General features: G+C 39.7%; 1 protein-coding gene, 1 long non-coding RNA gene and 1 other non-coding gene across 4 annotated transcripts; 1 reads left to right on the top strand and 2 right to left on the bottom strand.

Moving 5' to 3' along the window:
- The first annotated feature begins 347 nt into the window (after nt 1–347).
- LOC115761970 (ruvB-like helicase 1) lies at nt 348–1,908 on the top strand. Its single transcript, XM_030704012.1, has 3 exons — nt 348–1,164; nt 1,228–1,426; nt 1,494–1,908. Exons 1-3 carry the CDS (start codon nt 348–350, stop codon nt 1,846–1,848), a joined length of 1,371 nt encoding a protein of 456 aa, XP_030559872.1. The 3' UTR covers nt 1,849–1,908.
- Nucleotides 1,909–15,969: 14,061 nt separating this feature from the next.
- Trnas-gcu lies at nt 15,970–16,051 on the bottom strand. The gene has a single exon. It is a non-coding gene; the product is annotated as a tRNA-Ser (tRNA).
- A 5,912-nt stretch (nt 16,052–21,963) lies between these two features.
- LOC115762006 lies at nt 21,964–22,815 on the bottom strand. Of its 2 annotated transcripts, none has more exons than XR_004017784.1 (4): nt 22,785–22,815; nt 22,394–22,590; nt 22,122–22,339; nt 21,964–22,060 (listed from the first exon to the last, which is right to left on the bottom strand). It is a non-coding gene; the product is annotated as an uncharacterized LOC115762006 (long non-coding RNA). The 2 variants fall into 2 exon arrangements; XR_004017785.1 differs by having other exon boundaries at nt 22,122–22,311.
- Nucleotides 22,816–23,386: the final 571 nt, after the last annotated feature.

Genomic DNA, 23,386 nt, shown 5'->3' with positions numbered 1-23,386 from the left:
TTTACTCAGAGCAGGTTTCACAGCAAATTGATGATAATTGAAAGCACCGTTCTTCAAACAACTGCATTCTAAGAAAATCAATTTGAAAATAATTCACACTGAAAAACGATTACCGGCAGCTTTGACATAAGATTCTGGGCACGCTGTTAATAACATTTGAGAGAATGTTAGCCTGTTAGATGCCGACAACAACAAATGTTGTTGTGTTGGTGACAGAAAAAGAAGCGTGCGCAGCGGAAAACAAAATTCATTTTATAGAATTTGTATAATCAATAAATAATATTAACTTGCTTTTGCATCGACAACGGTACGACAGCAACTAAAGGTTTTCAAATTTTTTTGAAATCATGAAAATCGAAGAAGTAAAGAGCACTGTGCGCACCCAACGCATCGCGGCGCACAGCCACGTGAAAGGACTCGGTCTGGACGAGACCGGGGCAGCCATACAGAGCGCCGCTGGCCTGGTTGGCCAGAAGGCAGCCCGCGAGGCTGCCGGCATCGTGGTTGATCTAATTAAATCAAAAAAAATGGCTGGCCGTGCCCTGCTCTTAGCTGGCCCACCCGGCACCGGCAAGACAGCCATCGCTTTGGCTATAGCACAGGAGTTGGGTAACAAGGTTCCATTTTGCCCGATGGTCGGCTCCGAAGTATTTAGCAATGAGATCAAGAAGACCGAAGTGCTCATGGAGAATTTCCGGCGCTCCATTGGGCTGCGCATACGCGAGACCAAAGAAGTATACGAAGGAGAAGTAACCGAGCTGACACCAGTGGAGACTGAGAATCCTATGGGTGGTTACGGAAAGACCATTAGCAACGTGGTTATTGGTCTCAAAACCGCCAAAGGCACCAAGCAGCTGAAGCTCGACCCAAGCATTTTCGATGCACTGCAAAAGGAGAAGGTCGAGGTGGGCGATGTCATCTACATTGAAGCCAACAGTGGCGCCGTAAAGCGTCAGGGACGCAGCGACACCTTTGCCACAGAGTTCGATTTGGAGACGGAGGAGTATGTGCCACTGCCCAAGGGCGATGTGCACAAGAAGAAGGAAGTTATACAGGATGTCACTCTCCATGATCTAGATGTAGCCAATGCACGCCCCCAGGGCGGCCAAGATGTGCTCTCCATGATGGGCCAGCTGATGAAGCCCAAGAAAACCGAAATCACAGGTAAATTGGCCGAAGTCTGCAATTCCTTGAGCCTGATAACTAACTAACTGTTGCTACTCACAGACAAGCTGCGCATGGAGATTAACAAAGTGGTCAACAAATACATTGATCAGGGCATTGCTGAGCTAGTGCCTGGCGTCCTGTTCATTGATGAGATACACATGCTCGATCTGGAGACCTTCACCTATCTGCACAAATCTCTGGAGTCGCCCATTGCGCCCATTGTCATATTTGCCACCAATCGAGGACGCTGCGTTATTCGGTGAGCTTTGTCAAAGCTTTTTTTTTCTTTTCGTCAGATTTATAACCTTTTTTCTGATCTCCTGCAGTGGCACAACCGATATAGTCTCACCGCACGGTATTCCCTTGGATCTGCTCGATCGCTTGCTCATTATACGCACGCTTCTGTATTCCACCTCGGACATGGAGCAGATAATCAAATTGCGTGCCCAGACCGAAGGCCTCCAGCTGGAGGAGAATGCGTTTTCGCGTCTCAGCGAGATTGGCACAAGCTCAACTCTACGCTATGCCGTGCAGCTACTGACACCGGCTCACCAGATGTGCAAGGTAAATGGGCGCAATCAGATATCTAAGGAGGATATTGAAGACGTGCACTCGCTGTTCTTGGATGCAAAACGCTCCTCGAAGCATCTGTCTGAAAAGAACAACAAGTTTATGTTGTAAGTTGACTTCTCTCGTGTAAAATACAATTCCATATGCTCCATTCTACTAATAAAACTGCAAAACTATCGAGTTTATATGGTTTAAATTTATCGATATGCTATGTTGAAAAACAGCAAATGTGTTACTCTCAGAGCGACAGCTGTTACTGTACATTGGACTCGAACTAGAGATGGCAGCTATGTAGCAAGTATGCGTTTTAAATTAAACTGGTGCTATTAATTAGCAATAAAACTGTTCCCAAACTACGTTGTTTTTTTAACAACGACAACTTAAACCAAAAGGAACATTTTGTGTTAACAATGTATTTCGATTCATTTGGCGTAACGTTTTAGAGTCGTATTTGCCTACCGTGTCAATTCTGGTCACGAGCGCATCCCTTCTCTGTTATCAAACTTCTCTTATAAGAAACATTTAACAGAGTTTTTTTTTAGTAACATTTTATATTTCGGTGCGTGCTCTGTGCTCCGCATGCCGCTTTGCTGTTGTATATTTTTAAATTATTTAAAATATTTATATTCGTGTCCATACAACACGCTCACGCAATTCAAGCACACATACACACGGGTAAATCATAATTAAGTGTCATATTGTTGTTAAAATAATAATAAAAAAAGAAATCGGTTGGCGACAAAAACGCCGCCTCTAAAAGCGCAATTAACCGTTAAAGTTATTTACACGTTACATATTTACATTCATGCGTGCTTACGCGTACGTACATGCATGTGTGTAAACGCATTATATTTTGTATACCGCCTTCGCTATAACAATTGCATATGATTATTTGTGTACCCATCAAACGGTGCATTGTGTTTTGGTGCCAGTCAAAGCATTTCCGATGGCTGCATTTTAAGAAAATGGAAACATTTGGCGGCCTTTGGGTCAACGAGCAGCTGCAACAACTACTACAAAACGACGGCAGCTAGAAGATACCGCGTGTGTGTGAGCGCGCAACAAGAACAACAACAGCGAACATCAACAACAAATAGCAGACGGTAAGTGCGTGTGCACGTGTGCGTGCGAATGCCAGTGGGTGTATTTTCTCTCATTCGCGCGCGTGTGTGTGTGTGTGTGTGTGTATTTACGGCTGTGTGAGCGGGGCCTCGCCTCTAAAGCAGCAAATTAGCGATAGCCTTACCCGCCGACCGTCTACGGGTACTGTGTGTTACTGTCCCGGTGTGTGTTAGTGTGTGTGCGTGGGTGCTCGTTATACTTTTTATTTTTTTGGCATTAACTGTTATTATTATTTAAGCAGCACGCTAGCAAATTACATAATTTCTTTGTTTTTTTTTTGTGTTTGTCGCTGACAGCGAAAATGAAAGTGCTGGGCGGCTACTGGTTTTTGTTTTCTCGCTGTTTGCTGTTTGTTGTTGCCTCGTCTTCATTCTTATTGGAATTCTACGCTAGTTTCACCGCTTGCTTTGTTCGCCTCATACACTTTGATGTTGTTGATGCTGTGCGAAGCGCGCCGTTTCTTTATGAATGAGATTATTAAAATATATTGCAAGCATACGTTTTGATTTGATTTGTGCGTAAAAGCTAATCAGTTGAGCAATTAATCTCTCTCACTCTAACACATACACTCTGTATGTGTTTGTATGCATGCACATACAACTGCACGCCAGCGCAACTGGCTTTGTGTCTTTTCGCCGTAAATCAAATCAGCCATTGCGAAAAATATAATAAATATAAATATGTACATTCATGTATACGTTTTCGCGTTCCCATCTGCGCTTTCGACTTCAAACTCAAAATCATTACATATGTATGTATGTATGTATATGTGTATATATAATTTTAAGACGAAAATTTAGCTGAAATATTTAAACACATTTTTATACATATGTATGCCGCCGGCAACGACGACGTCGACAACGTCGCCCACTCGCTAATATCGCTCTCCCACTTTGGCGCGCTCTCTCACTCTCTCTCTTTCTCTCTCTCTCTGTCAGTTTCGTTTGTTGCCCAATTTTATGCCCGTTTTCTTTTTTTCAAACATTTTGACCACAGCAAAGTGTCCAATACATATCAAAGTATGTATATACTACATACATTTAGTACGTAAATCGAATTGTACATATGTATGTACATATGTAAGTACGCGTGTACATATTATGTACGCATGTGCAAACAGCTTGTGCGTTGACGTTGCTGAACAACTGCTACAATAACAAAGTGCCAGCAGCTTTTCGCCGTATTTATTAGTTGGCTGTATTTTCGCCCGACAGGCAATAAAATGAATTTATGTTGCTTAGGCCTTACGCTACCATTTACTTGCAGTTAGTTGTTAGTGTTTAGTTTTTCCTGCGCAGTCCACAGTGTTGTTGTTGTTATTGTTGTTTATTGCTCCAAGCTACTTACTGTCACAGTTTTAAATATGTGTTTATTGTTCGCTGCTGTGTCAGTTTTTCTTTCCTTTTCGCTCAAGTTGTCATATGAATATTCGTATGAATATATATATGCATGTATGTATGTATGTTCATAGTCTTGTGAAACCGTGCTGCATAATTGTGTGCCCTTCGAAAGGCTTCTCTGTGGCCACAGCAAAACAGTTAGCTGTACAATTCTTGGGTGGCGTATTGCACATAACATTTCTAAAAAACATTTGTTTGTTGTGCTAGCAGCCAAGCAAACAATAGCGACAGCTGCGGCGGCGCCGACTGCGACAAGTCTATTGTGAATGAGCTACTAGCAGCAGCACTACCAACAGCAGCCTTGTAAGCGCCACCCACACAAAAGTCATAGCTGCCACACAAAAATTTGTAAAGCACAAGCCTCAAGATACCCCAACCCAACACACAAGTGCAATGATTGTGTGCATTCAAAAGAAGACATGCATATATGTACATACACACACAGACACAAAATACATATGTATTTGTCTCGCTCACACGCTATGACGTGAGCGACAGCTGCCAGCATCGTTGTCTGTGCCTACGCTAACGCTTTTGAAGTCGGGCTTCAAAAGCGTCATACGCTCAGCTGAGCGCGGTTCGCTCATTCGCCGCGTCTCTTATTCTCTAGTCGCTGCTTTATGACGTTTTGCAGCCACTTCGCTGCTTCGTGCTTTGTGCACGTGTGAGTTCATCTCTCTTCTCATTTTGAGTTTTTGAGCTCTATTTCTTAACGCCTTATTAAGAGCACAGGCTTTGAGTCATTCACTGCCTACGCTGTGACTAACTGTAAATCTGGCACATTGAAATCCAGCTTGAAATTTAATTTCATATTAATTTCAGTGCAGTTCGGGTCGCTCATAAAGAAGACGAAGAAGAAGAAGCACTGCTGCGACCGCATAAACTTTGGCGCTTGCAGCGTGGGCGGCTGCCTTTTCTTTGTAACCTTGTGCCAATAAAATTGAAATGCAGCCAGAGACCCAACAAAAACAGAAAACAATTTCTGTGTTTAAATGTGTATGTATGTACCTTTGTGTGTGGGTGGGTGAGTAAACTTTCTACTTGCTACTTTGTTATTGTGTTTTTTGCATTTGTCGCCTCTCTGTTGTACTTTGTGCAATAACTGTCAAGCAAAAAAAGAAGCAAGAAGCTGCGCAATACAAATGTAAAACTCGGCCAGCGTGCTAAATGGGCCAACACTCTGAATGTTGCTTAGCTTTTGGCTAGACAAATGGTTACGCATGAGCTAAGTGTCGATCTAAGCGCTAGATGGCGCCAGTCTATGCATGCAACACGTTTTCAATTAATTTAGCTATGCTCTCTGCAGGCAACAAGCATTTATCTCACCTTTGCTATTGAAGTTAATTATGTGTGTGTGTGTGTGTGTATGTGTAGGCGGCTCTTGATTAGTTGGCTCTTGATGAGTGGGCTGTTAACAGCGCGCTGACTCAATACACACATACGCTTACTAAAACAGACACTGACGACCAACGGCATATTGTATTTGTACCTTCCATGTGTGTGGATGTACACATGTATTTAAGAATGTATGTACGTGCCGATAAGGTGCTAAATATTTGCACGCAACCATATCTCTGAGCACCTGGCTGATGACTCTCTCTCTCACTCTCTCTCTCTCTTTATCTCTCGCGCTGTTTCGCTCACTCGTACTACATGGATGCATTCTTTTAACTGTGACGCTTCTACTGCCTCAACGTCTATGCTTATCAATATTATTTCCACTCTGTCGTGCCGGCGACTCAATTTACTTGCATAAGTGAATACATGCATACATATGTACGTACTTACTTACTGGCACACCTTCATTAACAGCAAGAAAGGTAAAGCGCGAAGAGGAGCAGCACGGCAAATTGCATGATTCATTCGCTTGGCATTTAGCGTCGGTGTCGGCGTCGGCGTCGGCGTCAGCGTCGGCGAAGGCGTCGCTGCCAGCGCTGTGGGGTGGTCTGGTCGCTGGTTTGCCGGCTGCTTTGCTTGTTAATTTTAATTGATTTTAATTTGATTTGCTTTACGAGCAAGTGAATTTTGTTAGCCCGTCATCATCAGTGCGAACTTGTCCGACTGTTAGCCCAATAAAAAGCGGGAAAGAAAAACTTTTTGTTGGTTTCGGACTGGCTACCGCTAGATGGCTGGCTGACCCACTTCCCCAACCACTTCCACTTCGACAAGTCTCTGCAAATAGACAATGTTGCCAAGTAAATATTCTATTTTAACAATGCAACAGAAAACTCTTTGCATGTATTTCAAACACTGAAGCACGCTACTCTTAACTCATTCGTCCACACACGAGCACACACACATGTATACATCCACAAAGGCGCTACAAAGTGCTTCGCCAGTTCTCCAGAGATTCCCAACCTGAGTGCACCTGGCTGTACTTTGCTAGTTTCCTGTAATACTCGAGCGAAGCCTCTGAGTAGCTGGAACTGCCACTGAGCTGGGCTTAATGAAATCCGCAAGTTAAATAAAACCGAGCCACATTTTTGATGCGTTTCCCGTCAGTCACTCAAGTTGAAGGCTGTGAGAGATGTGGCAAATGTGGAGAGTCCAAGCAAACGCCTTCGACAAGCTTTTCCAGTCGTAGTTGTTGTTCTTATTGTTGCTGCTTTTATTGTTGTGGAGCCATAAAGCTCAAGGAGATTGTAGCATTTATTTAAACTGGTCGCTTCAATGCATTTTTATGCGTATTACCAAGAAAAACGGAAAATTGCTTTAGTTTCATTTGAAAATTGCTTGGGTAGTTTACTTAAGCACTGAAAAGCATTTATTGTAAAATGTTGAATAGCACCAGTCGAAGCATGGGCTCCCAAGCCTGCTAGAGGATTAGCTATTTAATTGGTATGGGAAGCGGGTAATTGCTTCTTATTGGCAATTTCTTGCAAGATGCTTGCAAACTGGGTTAGAACCCCATCAGGGGTGGTTAGTGAAGCAAAATGTCTTGATGAGCAATAAAGTTTTTGACACAAAGCCTGTTAAAAACTATTAAATAAAATACAATTTACATTCACGGAGCCGAATTAAACTATAAAACCATAAATAAAGTATTCTTTTGGCTTAATTTTTTATTTTATTACTTGGCACGCACATACCTTAAATATAGTGACGTCATAATTCAAAGGGACCGAAACTATATGTATGTATATATATATACATATATATATGATGGTCCTGACTGACTGACTAATTGGTGATCAACGCAGTTGTTTGACATGCGATCGACCTCAAACTCATTTTCAAAGATCGTTGTAAAAATGCATCTATGTTATATCATACGTGTTTTACACTTTTCACAAAACACACTTCTCTTTTGTGAAATATGCAGGTTGTAATGTCGAAGTTTTGAGTGTAAGCTCATTTACAAGATTTATTTAAGAGAAATTTATACCGTTCGGCAAATCAACCTCGTCTAGGTGGAAAATAAGAAGTGTGTCTTAAGCCGGCCTGAGGGAAGATGAGGGAAGTGCGTCGCCCTGGAGGTAGCTGGGCGTGGATGTTGTCGTTGTGCGGAGTTGGTATCTGGGTAAAAGCGGACTTTATTTGCCTCCTGATGGGACGGCCCCTTGAAGATTGCTAGCAGGCGTGTTGGCGTGTGCAGCTAGCCGGTTGTTATATTGGGCACTGTGGAATTACCACCCAAGGGATCTTTATGTCTCTGAGAGAGTACGCTGTTATGCACATATTCTATCGCACTCATTTGCGATTATAGTTGCCAGATCTTAAAGGTAAACTAACCGTTTACTGGCGAGGGAAAGTTTCTTACGTTGTTTAAGGAGCCATTATAGTTTGGCCAGTTTATTCCGGCAGCGTAAAACTGTTCCTTTGATGTGACTGGCAACAGTTAGGCGTTTGTCAGGCGTGACGCCCAGGTATCTTGTCTCGCCCTCTTGCTTTAAGGATAGTCCGTTTAGCTTCTCGTCCAATTGTGAAGCATACTGTTGTTCTCTTGGCTAGACTTAATATGACGTTGCATCATCAAACCCAGTTGCTGAGTAGATGCAGGTAGTCGTGAGCTTCACTCGCACAATATTAATCACCTTTGAAATTTTAGTTACATAGGTGCCTTGCTCTTGTATTGTACATTAGGACAACTTTGCGATTAGGAGATATCCTGTAGCCCGGTCTAACGACGAAAAGAAGCAAAATACGCTCCAAAACTACTGCAAACTCGTCCCTTGAGTTATTTGTTATTATTACACATCTTTTAGTTAGTTTCTTATCGCAGTTTATTTTCTATCCGTTTGTTTTCTTAATTTAGTAAAAACTCGTGTTAAAACTCTTGTCAATGGTTAATTAATTTCATACCTTAATGTAAAATTCCTCCTGGCCTACTGTCAACTCAAATGCGTTTCAGCAAAACATGGCAAATAAATGCTTAAATCTGACACAAGGTGGTATCTGGACGGCGGTAAATTAATGTCAGGTTAAAACAACAACATCTACTCGGCAACTACAGAAACGCGCAACGCCAAGCCAAAAAATATGCATATGTGGCGCCAGTTGTTGCCCCATCATCCTCCCACCACCCCCTGCAGCATGCAATCATTTTAAATCAGGGAAAAATGCAGCCACTTTGCCGTGCGCGCCATCATAAAAAATTACGAATACTCGTATATGCCATAAAAATAAACACACATATATGTGGCATATACATATATTTATTACATATTTGCAGTTTTATATAATGTTTCTGCGGGAAATGGTGGAAGCGTTCTGCCTCAAGATTGCAAACATATAAAACAAGAATTAATGAACAAAAAATTAATTAGAAACATTAGCCAGGATTCATAAATATAAAAAATAAGTAGAAACTGAGTTCATAAATTCTTCGCACATATGAAGAACGAAGGTAACGTTCGTGGCTCTTAACACTGGAAATAGTTAAATATCAAACTCTTTGACCTTAAACAAGAGATTAGAAGAAAACAAATAAGAGGTTCTAGTAGGCAGCTCCCGACTAGGGGATACCCTGAACCCTCTTCTTCCAACATTAAAAGCATATATATATTCTATTAAGGAGCTAAATGTCAAGTTTGGTGACTCTAGCTCTTATTATTAACCAAAATTGCCCAAAAACAGGATATCGATATCGATTTTTACCGATTGCTTGGAAACGGAGTAAGTTATCGATTATCTGAAACAAACTCGATCTGCCCAGGCACTAGGAGGACCTTAATCTAAAATTTCTAGTCTCTAGCTCTTATAGGTTCTGATATCCTTGCGTTCATACATACGGACAGACAGACAGACGGACGGACTGACAGACGGTGAGACAGACAGAGGGACATGGCTAGATCGACTCGGCTATTGATGCTGATCAAGAATATATACACTTTATGGGGTCGGAGATGCTTCCTTCTGCCTGTTACATACATTTGGATTTTGCACAAATACAATATACCCTTATACCCTTTTTTAATGGGTTCAGGGTATAAAAAAACGGATAGCAATCATGATAATCGTGCAGAAGGTTACATGAATGTGCAAACATGGATACATTTCAGTGGAAAGGCCTTTCAAGTTGTGTTAGAAATATAAGGATGTATTTGTTATGCCGCGCCCTTTGTTTGTAGCATAGTGTATTTATATTTAAATTCGAGTATACATATGTATATATGTACATAAAAAAAAATACCAGAGAATGTGGCAGATGAATGATGCTCTTGGCTCTGGCTCTGGCTCTACGGTGCAACGAATGTTGTAAATATGCAAAGCTTGCAGCTTCACACACAAACTAACACATTGGTGAATAGATGGTGAATAGGGGTGGCGGGCGCCGCACTTTTCCTAAAACCCAAAAATGCTTAGCGTGGCAAAATCAATTTGATGCCATTTGTTAAAATGCTTTATGTGTAAGTGTGTGTATGGGGCTTTGTGTGGGTATGTGAATGTGTGATTTTGAGTGTGCATAAAATATGACGGCGCATTTTGGGAAAAGTTTGCTGAAGTGCAGCTGCAGCAGCGACGCTTACAGCGGCGTCAACATTTTCACATGCAGCGCTTACTATTTCTGCCACTTTTTCGTCATTCGATGTGTATGTGTGTGTGTGTGTGTGTGTGTGTGTGTGTGTAGGGAGGTGCCTCCGTCTGTATTGGTGAGTGTTTGTGTTTGTGCTTGCCACTGAAATATCGGTCAAGGCTGCCAGCCTGCTCGCATTAAAACGGCGCTTTAGGAGCTGCCACGCTGATTCCAAGACAACTGTGCTACTAAATCAACACTTTTGACGATGCCTCCTCACGCCTCCATCTCGCCCCCGACCCTGCAGCAATACCGAGTGTACCCGCGATGGCACGTTAATGACATTTTCACGTAGCATACGCCCCGCCCCTCCGTTTCCCTTTTCCATGACAATGTACAGATGCTTGCTTCTATCCCCAAATAAGGTCAAGGATATGGACTGTGCAACACGCGAAACTTTGAGATAGTCGCAAATACATTTTTAGGTTCATATATATCGGAGTAATTTTCCTGGAGGCGTGGCACGGTCTGCTTATGATAAAGTTTGCGTGTTTATTATTTCGTTGCTATTATGTCTGTTGGCCTGAGGCGTCAATATTGCATTTATGTGGTCACTGCCACAGTTTAGAGCCGGAAACTAGCATGCAGCAACAAGGAGGTTAAAGGTGGGCGTGGCTGTGTATTCGCATATTGAAGGTGATAAGTTTAAGGGCGCGCTAGGACTCAAATAAGTGCAATTCACAAGAAGAGGCGTTCATAATGCTACACGAAACCCAAACTGTAAAATAGCAATACTGTGTCTGCAAAAATTATTACTCTTAACATTTATTATTGACATTAAATTACAAGTACGTTGGGACTGGCGACTAGGAGATAGACTTGAACGCGTAGCCGAGCTTCCTTCTTTGCAAACATAAACTTTGCACATCGACTTGTTCTTCCCTTAGCCCAGTCACTATAGTCTGATACTAATAAAATTTTGAGGCTGCATGTATGTATATGCCAAAGCCGAAGGCAATACCAAGAATGCTTTATTCAATTTAGAGAATCATGGAATCGGGGCAAGTTTGTCAGATTATCAGACGGATATACAGACACGCCGAAATTTCCAGATCGACTAAGCTGTTGTTGCTGAGCAAAACTATATATACTTAATGGGGTCGCAGATACCTCCTCTTGTTGGTTAAATACACTTACACCAAGCCTTTGTTCCCAGAACCCTTTAAAAATGAGTAAAGATCGTATAACGGGTTTGTGCAAGTGTGTAAAGCGACAGAAGGAAACATCTCCGACCCCCTAGAATACATATATATTCTTGAACAGCATATATAGTCGTGTCGATTTGACCATATTCCTATTATTGTCCAAATGTATGAAACAGGCAGACTGACACCACAAAGTACTTTTTGAACTTTCCTTGATTAAGTTACTCTTAAGTCGAAAAAGTTGCAATCGGAACCGGCTGCTGATTAGTAATAAATCTCCAGAAATCATTAGTAAACTACAAGATCCAATTTGTTAACTAAAACTTTGACTTTAGGATTGTTGCTATAGTTTCTTTGGTGGTTAACGTGTGGGCGTACGGACGTGACGTTATGTTACGAAGAGAGACAAACAAACAGATTTGATCTGCCTCATTAGGAGCAGAGAATTAAATAACGCACTATAATCTGCTATAATTATTTATGTTATAAACCAGCAGCTACTTTATAAATCGATTTCAAGTGCTGAATACTAATTTATTTCTTCATGCGTATAATATCCCTTTCTGAATGCACGCAATTACCACAACAGCGCACGCCCAGCTAAAATAACAACAACAATTCATTACATTGATTAATTATGTGATCCCTGACGCAGTTGTGAAATTAATTATGTCTAAAGTTACAGTCTGAAGCAAGCGGACTAAATAAAGTTCCTTTCGAATGGTTGAATAATGTGCAGGGTGTGGCAAATTACGCATACGCCGCGTTTGACCCATCTACCGAAAAATGCTTTAAAGCTTCGCCCTCAACTGTTATTAGCTTTAATAAAACTGCAGTAACAACAAGCAGGGATAGACACAAAAAATTAAAGAAAGATAGAAAAGGGAAGAAACTTTTTGAGTTTGTACGGCCATGCAGTTGCCATGAAATTCGCTCAGATGCCGCCAGCAAACAAACAAATAGCAATCAGTAGCACCACAAGAAGTTCTACATTAACTATGCCACCACGACTACGACAACCACACCCAACCACCACCGATGACATCTTTCATTGCGCTATTGAAAAGCGTTCAATGCAGTTCTCCAACAGTTTCTCCGCGAGCTTCCGAGCAGCCGCAAAATTTTGTGTAATCCCATTTAAGCAAGCTGCTTCTGAACTAGCGCTCGGCTGCAGCTTTTGGCCGTAAGACGTGCTTTCAAATCTGCCATCAACACTTGTTTATAAAGCATCGCTGCCCACGCTGAGTACTCGCCCCGCCAAACAGTAGTCTTACCAAGAGCAGCAAATAATCCGAATCCAAAGCTTACGCATTTGTCGTCTCAGCTGAGGAGCGACATCGACTTCGACGTCGACGTCGGTGACGACGTTTTCTTAATCCATTTGCTGCCCTCCATACCCGTCCACCCCTCGTCACGCCCTGCCAATAAAACTTTTAGTTAGTCCCTTTACTCAAGGAAGCACAGTAGTTCCAAATATTGTTGTTGTTATTTTTCCAACTGCTGCTGGCGCTACTGCATTTTTTGCTGTCCCCGTTGAGGACGCTGTCGTCAGTGTGCGTTTTCTTGACTGACTCTGCCTTATAAGACATCGACGGTAACAACAAATACATGAATAGTTGCGCTCTTTAAAACTTGGTCTTAAAAAACTGGACACAGTCTATGTAACACAGAAAATGATACATATTTTCGCTTACATACATATAAATATAGAGTATTCGAGTAAATATTTTCTATATTATTCTTGGCAGTTAATAATCTTCGATAAATTAAATTATCTTAATTTTTACAAAATAAATTCCTAACGTAAATAAAAGTAAGTGTGATCATCAGAGAGGGTCCAAACTTTGCGAATCAAGCAAAAATACGTGGACATTTTAGCTTAGACCAATACGAATTTTATATCATTCACAAATTTGTGTTCTTTTAGAATCAGTAAGGGTATTAGAACTTTCAGTGCGCATTTTTGCCTCGCTTGCTTCTCTTGTAGTCTACTTGATTTTGTTTTTTTCGACATTTTATTTTCGGACTGACCTACATTGATGGTGCTTGCTTGCAAGCCTTAAGAACTTTGCTATTGATGCTGCTGCCGTGGGTGGTGGAGCGTCTTATGATTTTTGATTATAACGTCAATGACTCGACGCTCACAGCAGCTGCCTTTGGGTGAGGGCCTCACACACACGCGCTGATAGCCTGTTTAGCGCCATTTGTCTACGCTATGATTCGAAATGTTTGACAGCTGAGACTGTGAAAGAGTGCATAACTGAAAAGCTGTCGAACAACGCACATGGGCGACAAAAGTTCGCAATTTTAGCTCCTATATTCTGCACACATATGCATACATATGTGTCTATGTGTATATAACATAGTACGGTTGTGTACTCGGGGTACGAACACCCACTTGGTGGAACGGCTAATGTCACTGTCTTCCGCCTAGTCAATAGTATTTTGGTCTTTTGTTCTCTGCTCTGTGTCTGTGCTCTGTTTTTATCTGTGCTCCCGCATTTGCTCCGCTCCCAGCTTCCTGTGTCCCGCTGCGCCAAAAATATGAAAATTGCTAGCTGTTTTATGTGTGCTGACTCTCCCCATCCCCAACAGAATGATTTGTCGTAGAGCTAAGCCAAACAGTTCTGTTTTAGCTTTTTACTTAAATGTCGTGTTGTGTTTGCCTTTATTGTTGTTAAAATAGTTTTATGGCAGTGTCTTTTCTTTGTTCCTACTTCGAGTTGGGATGAGTTGATATACTCTTCTCTGCAGCACATTCGTGGTAATTAACATAATAATTTCGTTTTGGGAATAATTGCCAACATAAATATATCTTCGTATAGAACGTTATTTGCCATTTTTGATAGCCAACATCAACAAAAGGGCGATTATATCAAGGACGTCTTTACATATTCAAGCCGGTCGAAGGATAGACACAGCTGCCATACTTTTCCCACGGCATTAGGGCCAACTTTCGTTATTCAAATTGATGGAATAAATTCTAGTAAAACTTTTTGATGATGCATAGATTCGTCTTCCTGTTGCAGGTAGTACGTGCCGGTTAGGACCACTATATTTTACAGCTGCGACAGGAACGATCAGTCGAACATTAATTACTTCTGAGAAAAACTTGTTTGTTCCTTAAGATATCTCGACAAAATTCGAAAGTTTTAAGTTACAGTTTACTCCTTATATATCTATATATCGCCAAATCTTATAAACCACTGACCACTATATCATATAACTGTAATGGAAACGTTTCGTCGAAACTTAAGCTCTGGTATGAAATGCCTTTTGTTTTTCAAAATTCTATACCAATAAATGTATTAATTAGTTTCAAAAAATGAACAGTGGCTAATCTATATATATAAAACAGTTTGTCCTGACTGATTGACTGAGTGACTGATTGCTAATGCTAAGCTGTGTCGTTTAGTTTAGAGCAAGTTCGATTGAACGGGTCATTGAAATGAACTATTGAACTTATTCAGTGATTAGTGAACCGACTGAATAGCTGAGCAGAATTCATCGTTCATGACCGACTGAGCAGCTGAACGAGTGAACTAAATGACCGATTTAGTTCACGGCCAGAAAATGAACGGGTGAACTTATTCAGCAAATTGAACTAGAAATTCCCACTTTAGTAGTTACCTTATTTAATGAAGGTGCACGTTAAGACAGGGCTTAGAAAAATTCTGTTCTTCAATATATTTTTATTTAACTCACCTTTTGCGAGCTTCATTTTGTTTTCTAATTATACTGAAAAATATTTTTTATAAAGATTAGATAAAAGCTTAAACCCGAAACGTCATCCACCAAATCTTTTACCCTCATTTCTACCAAGGAACGATGGATTTTGCGGAAAGTGTTAAACACTTTTCAAATGAACTTAAAAAATGATTTTTAAAAACAATTTTAAAGCCGATCGGATGTTTTATATAAAGAGTTTGTTTAAGTGTCTGTAATGAAATTGATGTAAAGTGGTTCTTTGAAACGCATTCACAGTTTACTCAAACGTTTCAACCGCAAATGAACCTCACAGAAACCACCCAACATTTAATTCAGGCCACGTAAGTTGAATAAATATGCACATGAATATGCAGAAAGTTAAGTAATTAATATGAAATATGTATTTTTTGATATACTTCACTCTCATAATTTTATGCCCATATTTATTATACAGAATAAAAGTTACAGACCAAAACCAAATATATTTTTTGTAAATAAAACCGGATTAACTTTATAAATTAGGGAACTCGATCTGGGGGTTATAAATGCTAAACTGTAGAATCAAATTGTAAACTTATCCATTCAAGTGAATAAAGTTATAGTGAGTAAAGTTAAAGTGAATATTGCTCTAACAAACAAAGCATACAAATGGAAATTGTTATATTGGCTCGGATACTGACCCTGATTAAGAATCTATATACTATATGGGGTCAGAAATGTTTTGTTTTTGCCAGTTACATAACAAATGCTTTTTTCTTTGTTATTATGGAATTACAAATCCCAATATGAATAGGTACACTTTTATACCTTCAATAAATTAAATAAACTGAAAAAAAAACCTCGACGAGGATGGGATTCGAACCCACGCGTGCAGAGCACATTGGATTAGCAGTCCAACGCCTTAACCTCTCGGCCACCTCGTCATGTGTTTAGATCAGCTCTCAGAACGAAACCTCAACCAAACAGTTTCAATGCTTATCAACTACACGCTAATAAAACGAAGTATGCACTGACGTGAAAAGATAATAAATAATAAATAAATGAACAAATGTATTTTCTTTATTTCTCAATTAAAATGAAATAGATACTCAGAATTGTAAATGTATTATTTTAGTGAGCCACCCTCAGAACAAAGTCCATTATGTTTGTTTCGATAAAATTCAGTTTTTGTTGCTATTACAGTTATTTGCTTTGCTACCTTATTGGTTTTTATGCATTTAATTTATACAAATTTATTTGCCAATTATTTGCAGTTTAAGTCATAAACACTTACAACGAAGTAATTGGAAGGTTATTCGGGTGGGTGAATACAGGGTGTTCAAAAGAAAAACGTTCAAGAAAAATATAAAAATATTTTACACGAGATAAAAATATTTAATGGAACGTTTTTTAATGATAAACTAACCCACCTTATGGAACGCAAAAAATGGAAAACATATCATAAACAAATGTTTATGAATTGAATTTATATAAAATTGGTCTAAACATTTTCAGAAATGAAATCTTAGCTCTTTCTAATGGCATGCACATGATCTGCGGACATGCATGTCATCCGAGGCACGAGAAAAGCACTCAGCTCTTGACGTTCTATGCTTTCATTATTTTTTGTTTTATTTTAAAAGGCACTTTGGCGTAAAAACAAAAACTAAACTAAACTAAATGGCAACAACAGTTGCAAAACTGTGCACGCTCCTTGCGAATTTCTGTGCTCTCCCAGGCACTCCCATTCCCCGCGTGTGGCACTTCAACAACGAGCAGCGGCAAAAGCGCAAAACAACTTGAAAATGCATTTTAATTACATGCGTCTCAGTGGCAATACACGCCTCCGTGTCCGCCCATGCCCCTCCCTCGTGTCTGTAAGACTGTGCTCTTTAATTGAATGTGCTTAAAGCAGCAAAAAATACGCAATTAAATGGTCAGCCCACTTCGGTGGACAGCGGTCAGTGCGTGGCGTTAAGGGTACCGGCTGAAAAGTGTGCCAGAGCCATCAGAGCGCCCTCAAGTGACGACCTTCCCGGACAGACACCCAATCCAACTGCGAGATAGACAGTCCGACAGTTTGTCATTTCTGTGCGCATTCACTTAAATGTCGAAATAAATTAACAACACGGCGAGCGGTTTTTGCATAAATGTCAAAGGAATAACCGAAATACACACTGATCCGCAAACGTGTGTATCTCTCAGATTCTTCGACTAGTTGAGCGCCAGAGGAGACAAAATTTCTGATTTGGAGCATAGCAAGATGTGCCCTCAGGATTAACAATCTATTTCATCAATGATGCATGCAAATCCAATCAAAGTTTTTCAATTAAATATAAATGTGCGAATACACCTTTCGGCCGTTCGATTTTCTCTGTATATTTTATATATAGTATAGTATTTGCTTGTACGAGTTGGCAACTGCAAAGCAATCAGCAAAATTTGTATTGCATCATAAAACAAATCCTATTTTGCTGCAAACCAACTAAAACCAAACAGAATCATCGACATATTGAGTGCGATTTTTTATAAAAGTTTTCTGCGCTTATCCCAGAATCATTTTTTTTCGCGAATAAACACAGTGCACTCAATTATTTTGCCAGAGACAAATAGTTATTTCGCACATTTTAAACAACATATAAAGCAAATAAAAATATGCTATCAAAAAGTGAAAGATCTGCTTACAATTATAGTGACTGATTAAAGAGTTGGAAAATTATCATCAATAAGTTTAGTGAATATGTCAAGCAGGAAAAAAAAGTATGTTTAATCGATTTTTGATTAAAGTATACGAATGTACTCACCAGAGTCTAAACTAAAAACAGCCTTTTTTAGTGCTTCTGTTTAAGAGAAAGACTAACAATTACATAACTTCTGAATGGCTGTATCCAGCTTTTAAGCTAAAGGCCATAGTTGAACCCATGTGAAAATAAGAAATTATGAAAAACTGGAGTGTCGGAAGCTTAAACATAAATTACTTCCTTAGCAGACGCTATTTCAATATTTTTAATTCACGTCTAGATTCTTCAGCGGCATCAATTGGCCTACAAGCTACCTGGCCTGGCACAGAAATGTTGCTGATTAAGTTGTTGCCGCAAGTAATTTGCGTCAAGTGAGGCGCAGACTCTCAGCATGTGTCACAGTACAGTGAATAACCGTGCATAAAGCCAGTAAACAACAACGAAACAAAGCGGAACACTAAAAGCCAACAACGTGCGACAATTACAACCGTAAATTATGCCAACAAGAGTCCGCTGCGGAGACTCTGGCAACCACTGTCTCCCCCCTCGCCATTGCACAACATCTTTGGGAATGTTGCAACGCCCCTCGCTTGACTACCCACAACTTGGACGTTGCGACGTGACCACAAAAGATGAAAACCAAGTGCAACAAAATGAAGCGCGACAACGACAACTCAATTAAGTAAATGAGTGATAACCAGGCGATGATGTTGCTGCTTTTGTTGTTATTGCGAGTAATTTTCATTGTTGTTTATAAACACTAGTTATGTACATAAAATGGATAATTAAGAGATGGGTAAGAGGACTTAGACACTTATCAGAGCTTGGAAAACCCATTACGATCATAATGAAAATCTTCTGAAATTTCGCCTCCAAAAAGGCATAATAGTTTTGTGCGGATGTATATAATAGTCAGAAGGAACAATATCCGACCCCATAATGTATCTTATGTCCGCTGTCAAGAATATTTATATACTTTACGTTTTTGTCAATTTTTCAACTCTCTGCACTGCACATCACGGGGGACAATTGACAATTGGCTACCAAGTGTCGATTGATTCTGCCAGAACTACAAGGCTGCACAAAATCACGCATACATCGACAAACATTTCTGTGTTCTACTGCTTCGTTCCCTCTGTTTTACAGATTCAAAAATCTGTTCCTTTATATTTATACGAGCATCATAAAATGTAAAGACTTAAAACCCCGATGGATTCTCAATGTTAGGAGACCTTTCCTATATATCAGGCCTTCTTCGGCGTTAAAAATACGTTTATTGTAAATCGAATTTAAAATAAGCAATCATTAATTCAATCCTATCTCTGATGATGAGAAATATATTAAAATAATATTATTAAAAAGTTCGGATAGTCAATATTTGACGTAGTATGGAATTACCAATTATGTTTCTATTTATCTCTAACACGAATACTGATTTGCTGAAAGCTTGAATATGTTATTTTCTAATTAATCTGTAATAGCACGTTGTATGGATAAGTTGAGTTTAAAATGCTTCGTCCTTTCATTTTAAACGTAAATTAAAATTGACAACCAACGCAGGGCCAACAATTAGCAGGTCTCCAACAAAAATGCGAGAAACGGATTACTTAAGGGCAGGGGACAACATAACTAACGCTCTCTGCATCATGCAAAGTCAATTAAGCGCGGCGAGAAAATGGCCGGCGCACATATCTACACACACGCATACACACCCACACACACACGAGGTCACACGCGACGGGGCGCCATTTTGTAGCCTGCCTGCCGCCATTCACATAGTTGAGGCAAATTTGCCACATGCATGGCGAAGAAATAAAATTGAATGAAATGAATTGAAATGTAAAGGAATGAAGGCTGGTAATGTGTGGTGAGGCCCGACTGTCGCTGGTGGTGGGGGGATGGGCTGGCTATGCCTGTTTGCAAAAGTTTTAAAATTCGTTTAAGCGAGACTTTTAATAAACGCGAGCCGACCATTGAAAAGACTTGGGCACTTCTATGGTAACTACTTATTTATGCTTTGAGGGAAGCGAAAGTTTTTTGATTTATGGGCATACACACACCCGTGTACACACGCATGAGCGCAGAGTTTGGCTGTGTTGAAACTTTTAGAACAGAGCAGCGAGCCCAAAATGACATTTCCGGTTAACGCTGGCGCAAAATTCCAGCAATGTCGCGTTTATTTTTGGCCCACTTGCTGACATGAACGTCACACTGGATGCACGCCCATTGAATGCTTACGCCCTCATATTGTGGTCATTGTTTTTGTTGTTGCTGTTAGCAATGCTTTTGTCATGCAATTTGTGTGCTTTCTTTTGTTTTTACTTGACGGGGTATTCGCTGTTGCATTGGCGAAAATGTGGGCGTGCTCTGAAATAGGTCGATTGGCCTGTAGGTCATCCCCAAAAATGCATTACATATGTAAGCATGTATCATGTATGCATATTAGCTAGTCGACATGTGCTTGAGTTGGATATATAGTATATATAGTCAGGCACGCTGACAGGCAAAACGCGTACGGAAATTATATAAGCTCACTTTATGCCGTTAAGGTTGACTTAGTACCCCGACCCCAATTAGGGTTCAATTCAGTGCTCCATTTCTGTGCTGCTTCCTGGCAAGCTTGTCGGTGGCCCCAAAGCGGAAGTTGGGCAAAACTAGTCGGCCCAGTCGCCGACTGGCTGGCATGTGATAAATAGTCGACGTCTGATTCTTGGCAAGCTGCCTGGCAAATATTTGCGCTAGCTTCAACTATAAGGTGATAAACTTGGCATAATGCAATATTTAGTGTTTGAACAGGCATTTAAAAGGCTATACATACTTATATTGCAGTTTTGCCATTTCTACGCTGCCACCAGCATCGCCATCATCATTATCTTCATTCACATCATCATCGTCAACCAGTGTTTGCCCAGTGATGATAAGCTTTGAAATGTTTTGCACACTTTTGCATATGCAAATGTAAGCCACACAAAATAAGTATCTGGGCACCGTCCACTGCTTGGGAGCATTTAAACTGTGCTCATAGATAGTCAAAGTAACAGACACACACGCACATATCGTATGGGTCCTTGGAATGTGCTTACAAGATTGAGCTTCTTGATTAATGTTGCTGGCGCTTCTTTCCAGCTTGAGGTTGCCCAGCTGGAGATATGAAGCATTGGCCAAGTTGTTTTATCTGATAAATAGTAGATGGAATTTGGATGTTTGCTTGCCAACGGACAGTGAAGAATGATTTTACATACGTTATGTACTCTCTACATTTTATTTGCAAACATCCATTTAATGCATGAAATGGCATTCGTACTGCTCGAAGGAATTTCTTTTCTAAATTCGTTAAGATATGAAAGAACTTTTTAATAAGGATATGCAATCCAATTTAGTTGTGCATTGACTTTTAAATTAAGTTGAGCATACCCATATTAACATATGCTAATATAAATCTTATAAATTAATTTGCATATACTTTTTTAAGGCTAGCATAGATTTAATGAAAATACGTAGAATATAATTGAACATATGTGCATTTATTCAATACGTATTTAATATGGCTTTTCTTTTCCAACTTAGTTGGAGTGTGGTTTGTTTTATTCTGGCCTGGGCCTGTTCAAACATACCTCGCATCTTGTCGAAGGCACAAAGGACGCGCTTGACTAGATTCGCAGAATTGTCATAGAATATTTAGGCTTTCGTGCTGTTTACTGTTTTTGACAAGCCGCCACTTATCGTTACCATTATTCGCCTCTGTAATTTAAGCATAAAAGATACGCAAATTGCAATTTCAATTGATTTGGTACTTTAAGTAACGTATGTTCATATTAATAAATATTTTTTCTCCATAATTGACCAAGCGTCATTTTCGTGCTAGCTTTGACTTTGGCTTAAGCTGGTTTCTCATATTCTTTAACAAGCGTGTTTCCTACATATAAATGTCCATTTTTTTTTTTTTGTCTGGGTGTTAAATTTTAATTGCAGCTAATTTTCTGTTACTTTACTTAGCAACTTTTATCAGCGTGAGTTTTGGTTAATGATAGCTTAATTTAAATATTTACAATATGTATGTTTATGTACATCTTAATTTTACTTCATTAAAGGCGGCGTTTGGCCAGGTCTTTTTAAAACAATCATCAATTATAAACTTAAGGAAGGATTCATCCAATCATCTTCCATTAATTTTCCACATTTGCGTGTGACATATTATAAAAATTGAGCTTTCTGCACGTTGACGACCGATTAGTCAGTAATTAAAGCAATATTTATAGATAGATATACAGACCCTTATGTTGGTGTCATTGCCTCCAGTCTTTCTTGTTGATTGAACTGTGAGTAAGTAAGCGTAGGGCGTGATATTCAGTATTGCCTACGCAATACTAGTATTACTTTACTCCTATGAATACATCCTGAAGAAGCGGGACGATGAGCGCATATTCGGCTTGGCTCAAATTTTTTATTGCGTTGGGAAATCGCTGGAGATCATCAAAATAACAATACATACTGACGGTGAGACATGAATGCGGTTGTTCCATTTCAAGTCCGAGTAGCACTTACCACAGGGTCAGTGTACCTTGTGTTCCCTTTTTGGCAAACAGTGTTAAGATAAGCACTGGGCAATAAACTCATTACTGCTACCGCATTGAAAGATTTCGTTTGCATTTTCACTCAGCTAGTGGATTTTCCAAAAACAATTAATCACTTCTTTAGTTGAGTTTCTCACAGATCTTACTGTAGTTCTTTTGTAGTTTGGACTGCACGTTGATCATTAATCAGGCAACATGTAATTCAAAAAAAGACGTATATATATTTAAATTACTCAGTTGTGCCTACAAAATAACTAACTTTATTTATGTGTATATTAAATCTTGATTTGTTAAATATCGAGATAAAATCTTTTAGCCGAGACAAAAACATTTTCTTTTCATATAAATATAATTATACTCACACAATCTTATAAATGCCACTCTTGCTTTCTAGACTGCCGCATTAGCATGATATTATCGAGTGCTGATTTCTCTATTAGGCATGTTAAGCAAAATAAATATTTCAGTTAATTACTTTGAGTTAGCTGGCGAGCGAACTGTTCTTCCTGTATTTGCTCAGTAATAATTTGTGCATGCAAATGAAAGATGCTTGTCATATGCATACCCAGCTTTCTCTCACTGGCACACATGACCTTTGAATGTGTTCAATGTGTATACACTGTAGGCAGATATATTTACCATCTCACATAAATATATGTACAATATTTACACACATACACATCGAGTCGTAATAATGATCTGTTGGGGGCATTAGGCAAATTATATCAAAATAAATCAATTGCCCATTTGGTGCTCGACTTCTGCTGCTGGTGCTGTTTTGCCATTATGGTCTGTGCTCTCACTACCCACCCTTAATGTTTATACAGTGCACTATATATATTGACATACATATATGTGCATACATATGTACAAATTTAGTTATTCATGGGTATGTACTACGTATGGTTAGAACGCACTCGCTTATAGACACACCACGTCGAATCTATATGCACGATCGTGATCT

The sequence above is a fragment of the Drosophila novamexicana genome, unplaced genomic scaffold (assembly GCF_003285875.2).
Source record: "Drosophila novamexicana strain 15010-1031.04,08,12 unplaced genomic scaffold, DnovRS2.1 tig00000512-arrow-arrow-pilon, whole genome shotgun sequence".
Classification (NCBI taxonomy): Eukaryota; Metazoa; Arthropoda; class Insecta; order Diptera; family Drosophilidae; genus Drosophila; species Drosophila novamexicana.
Note: the sequence above shows the minus strand (reverse complement) of the source record. Positions and strands in the feature narration are given on the sequence as shown.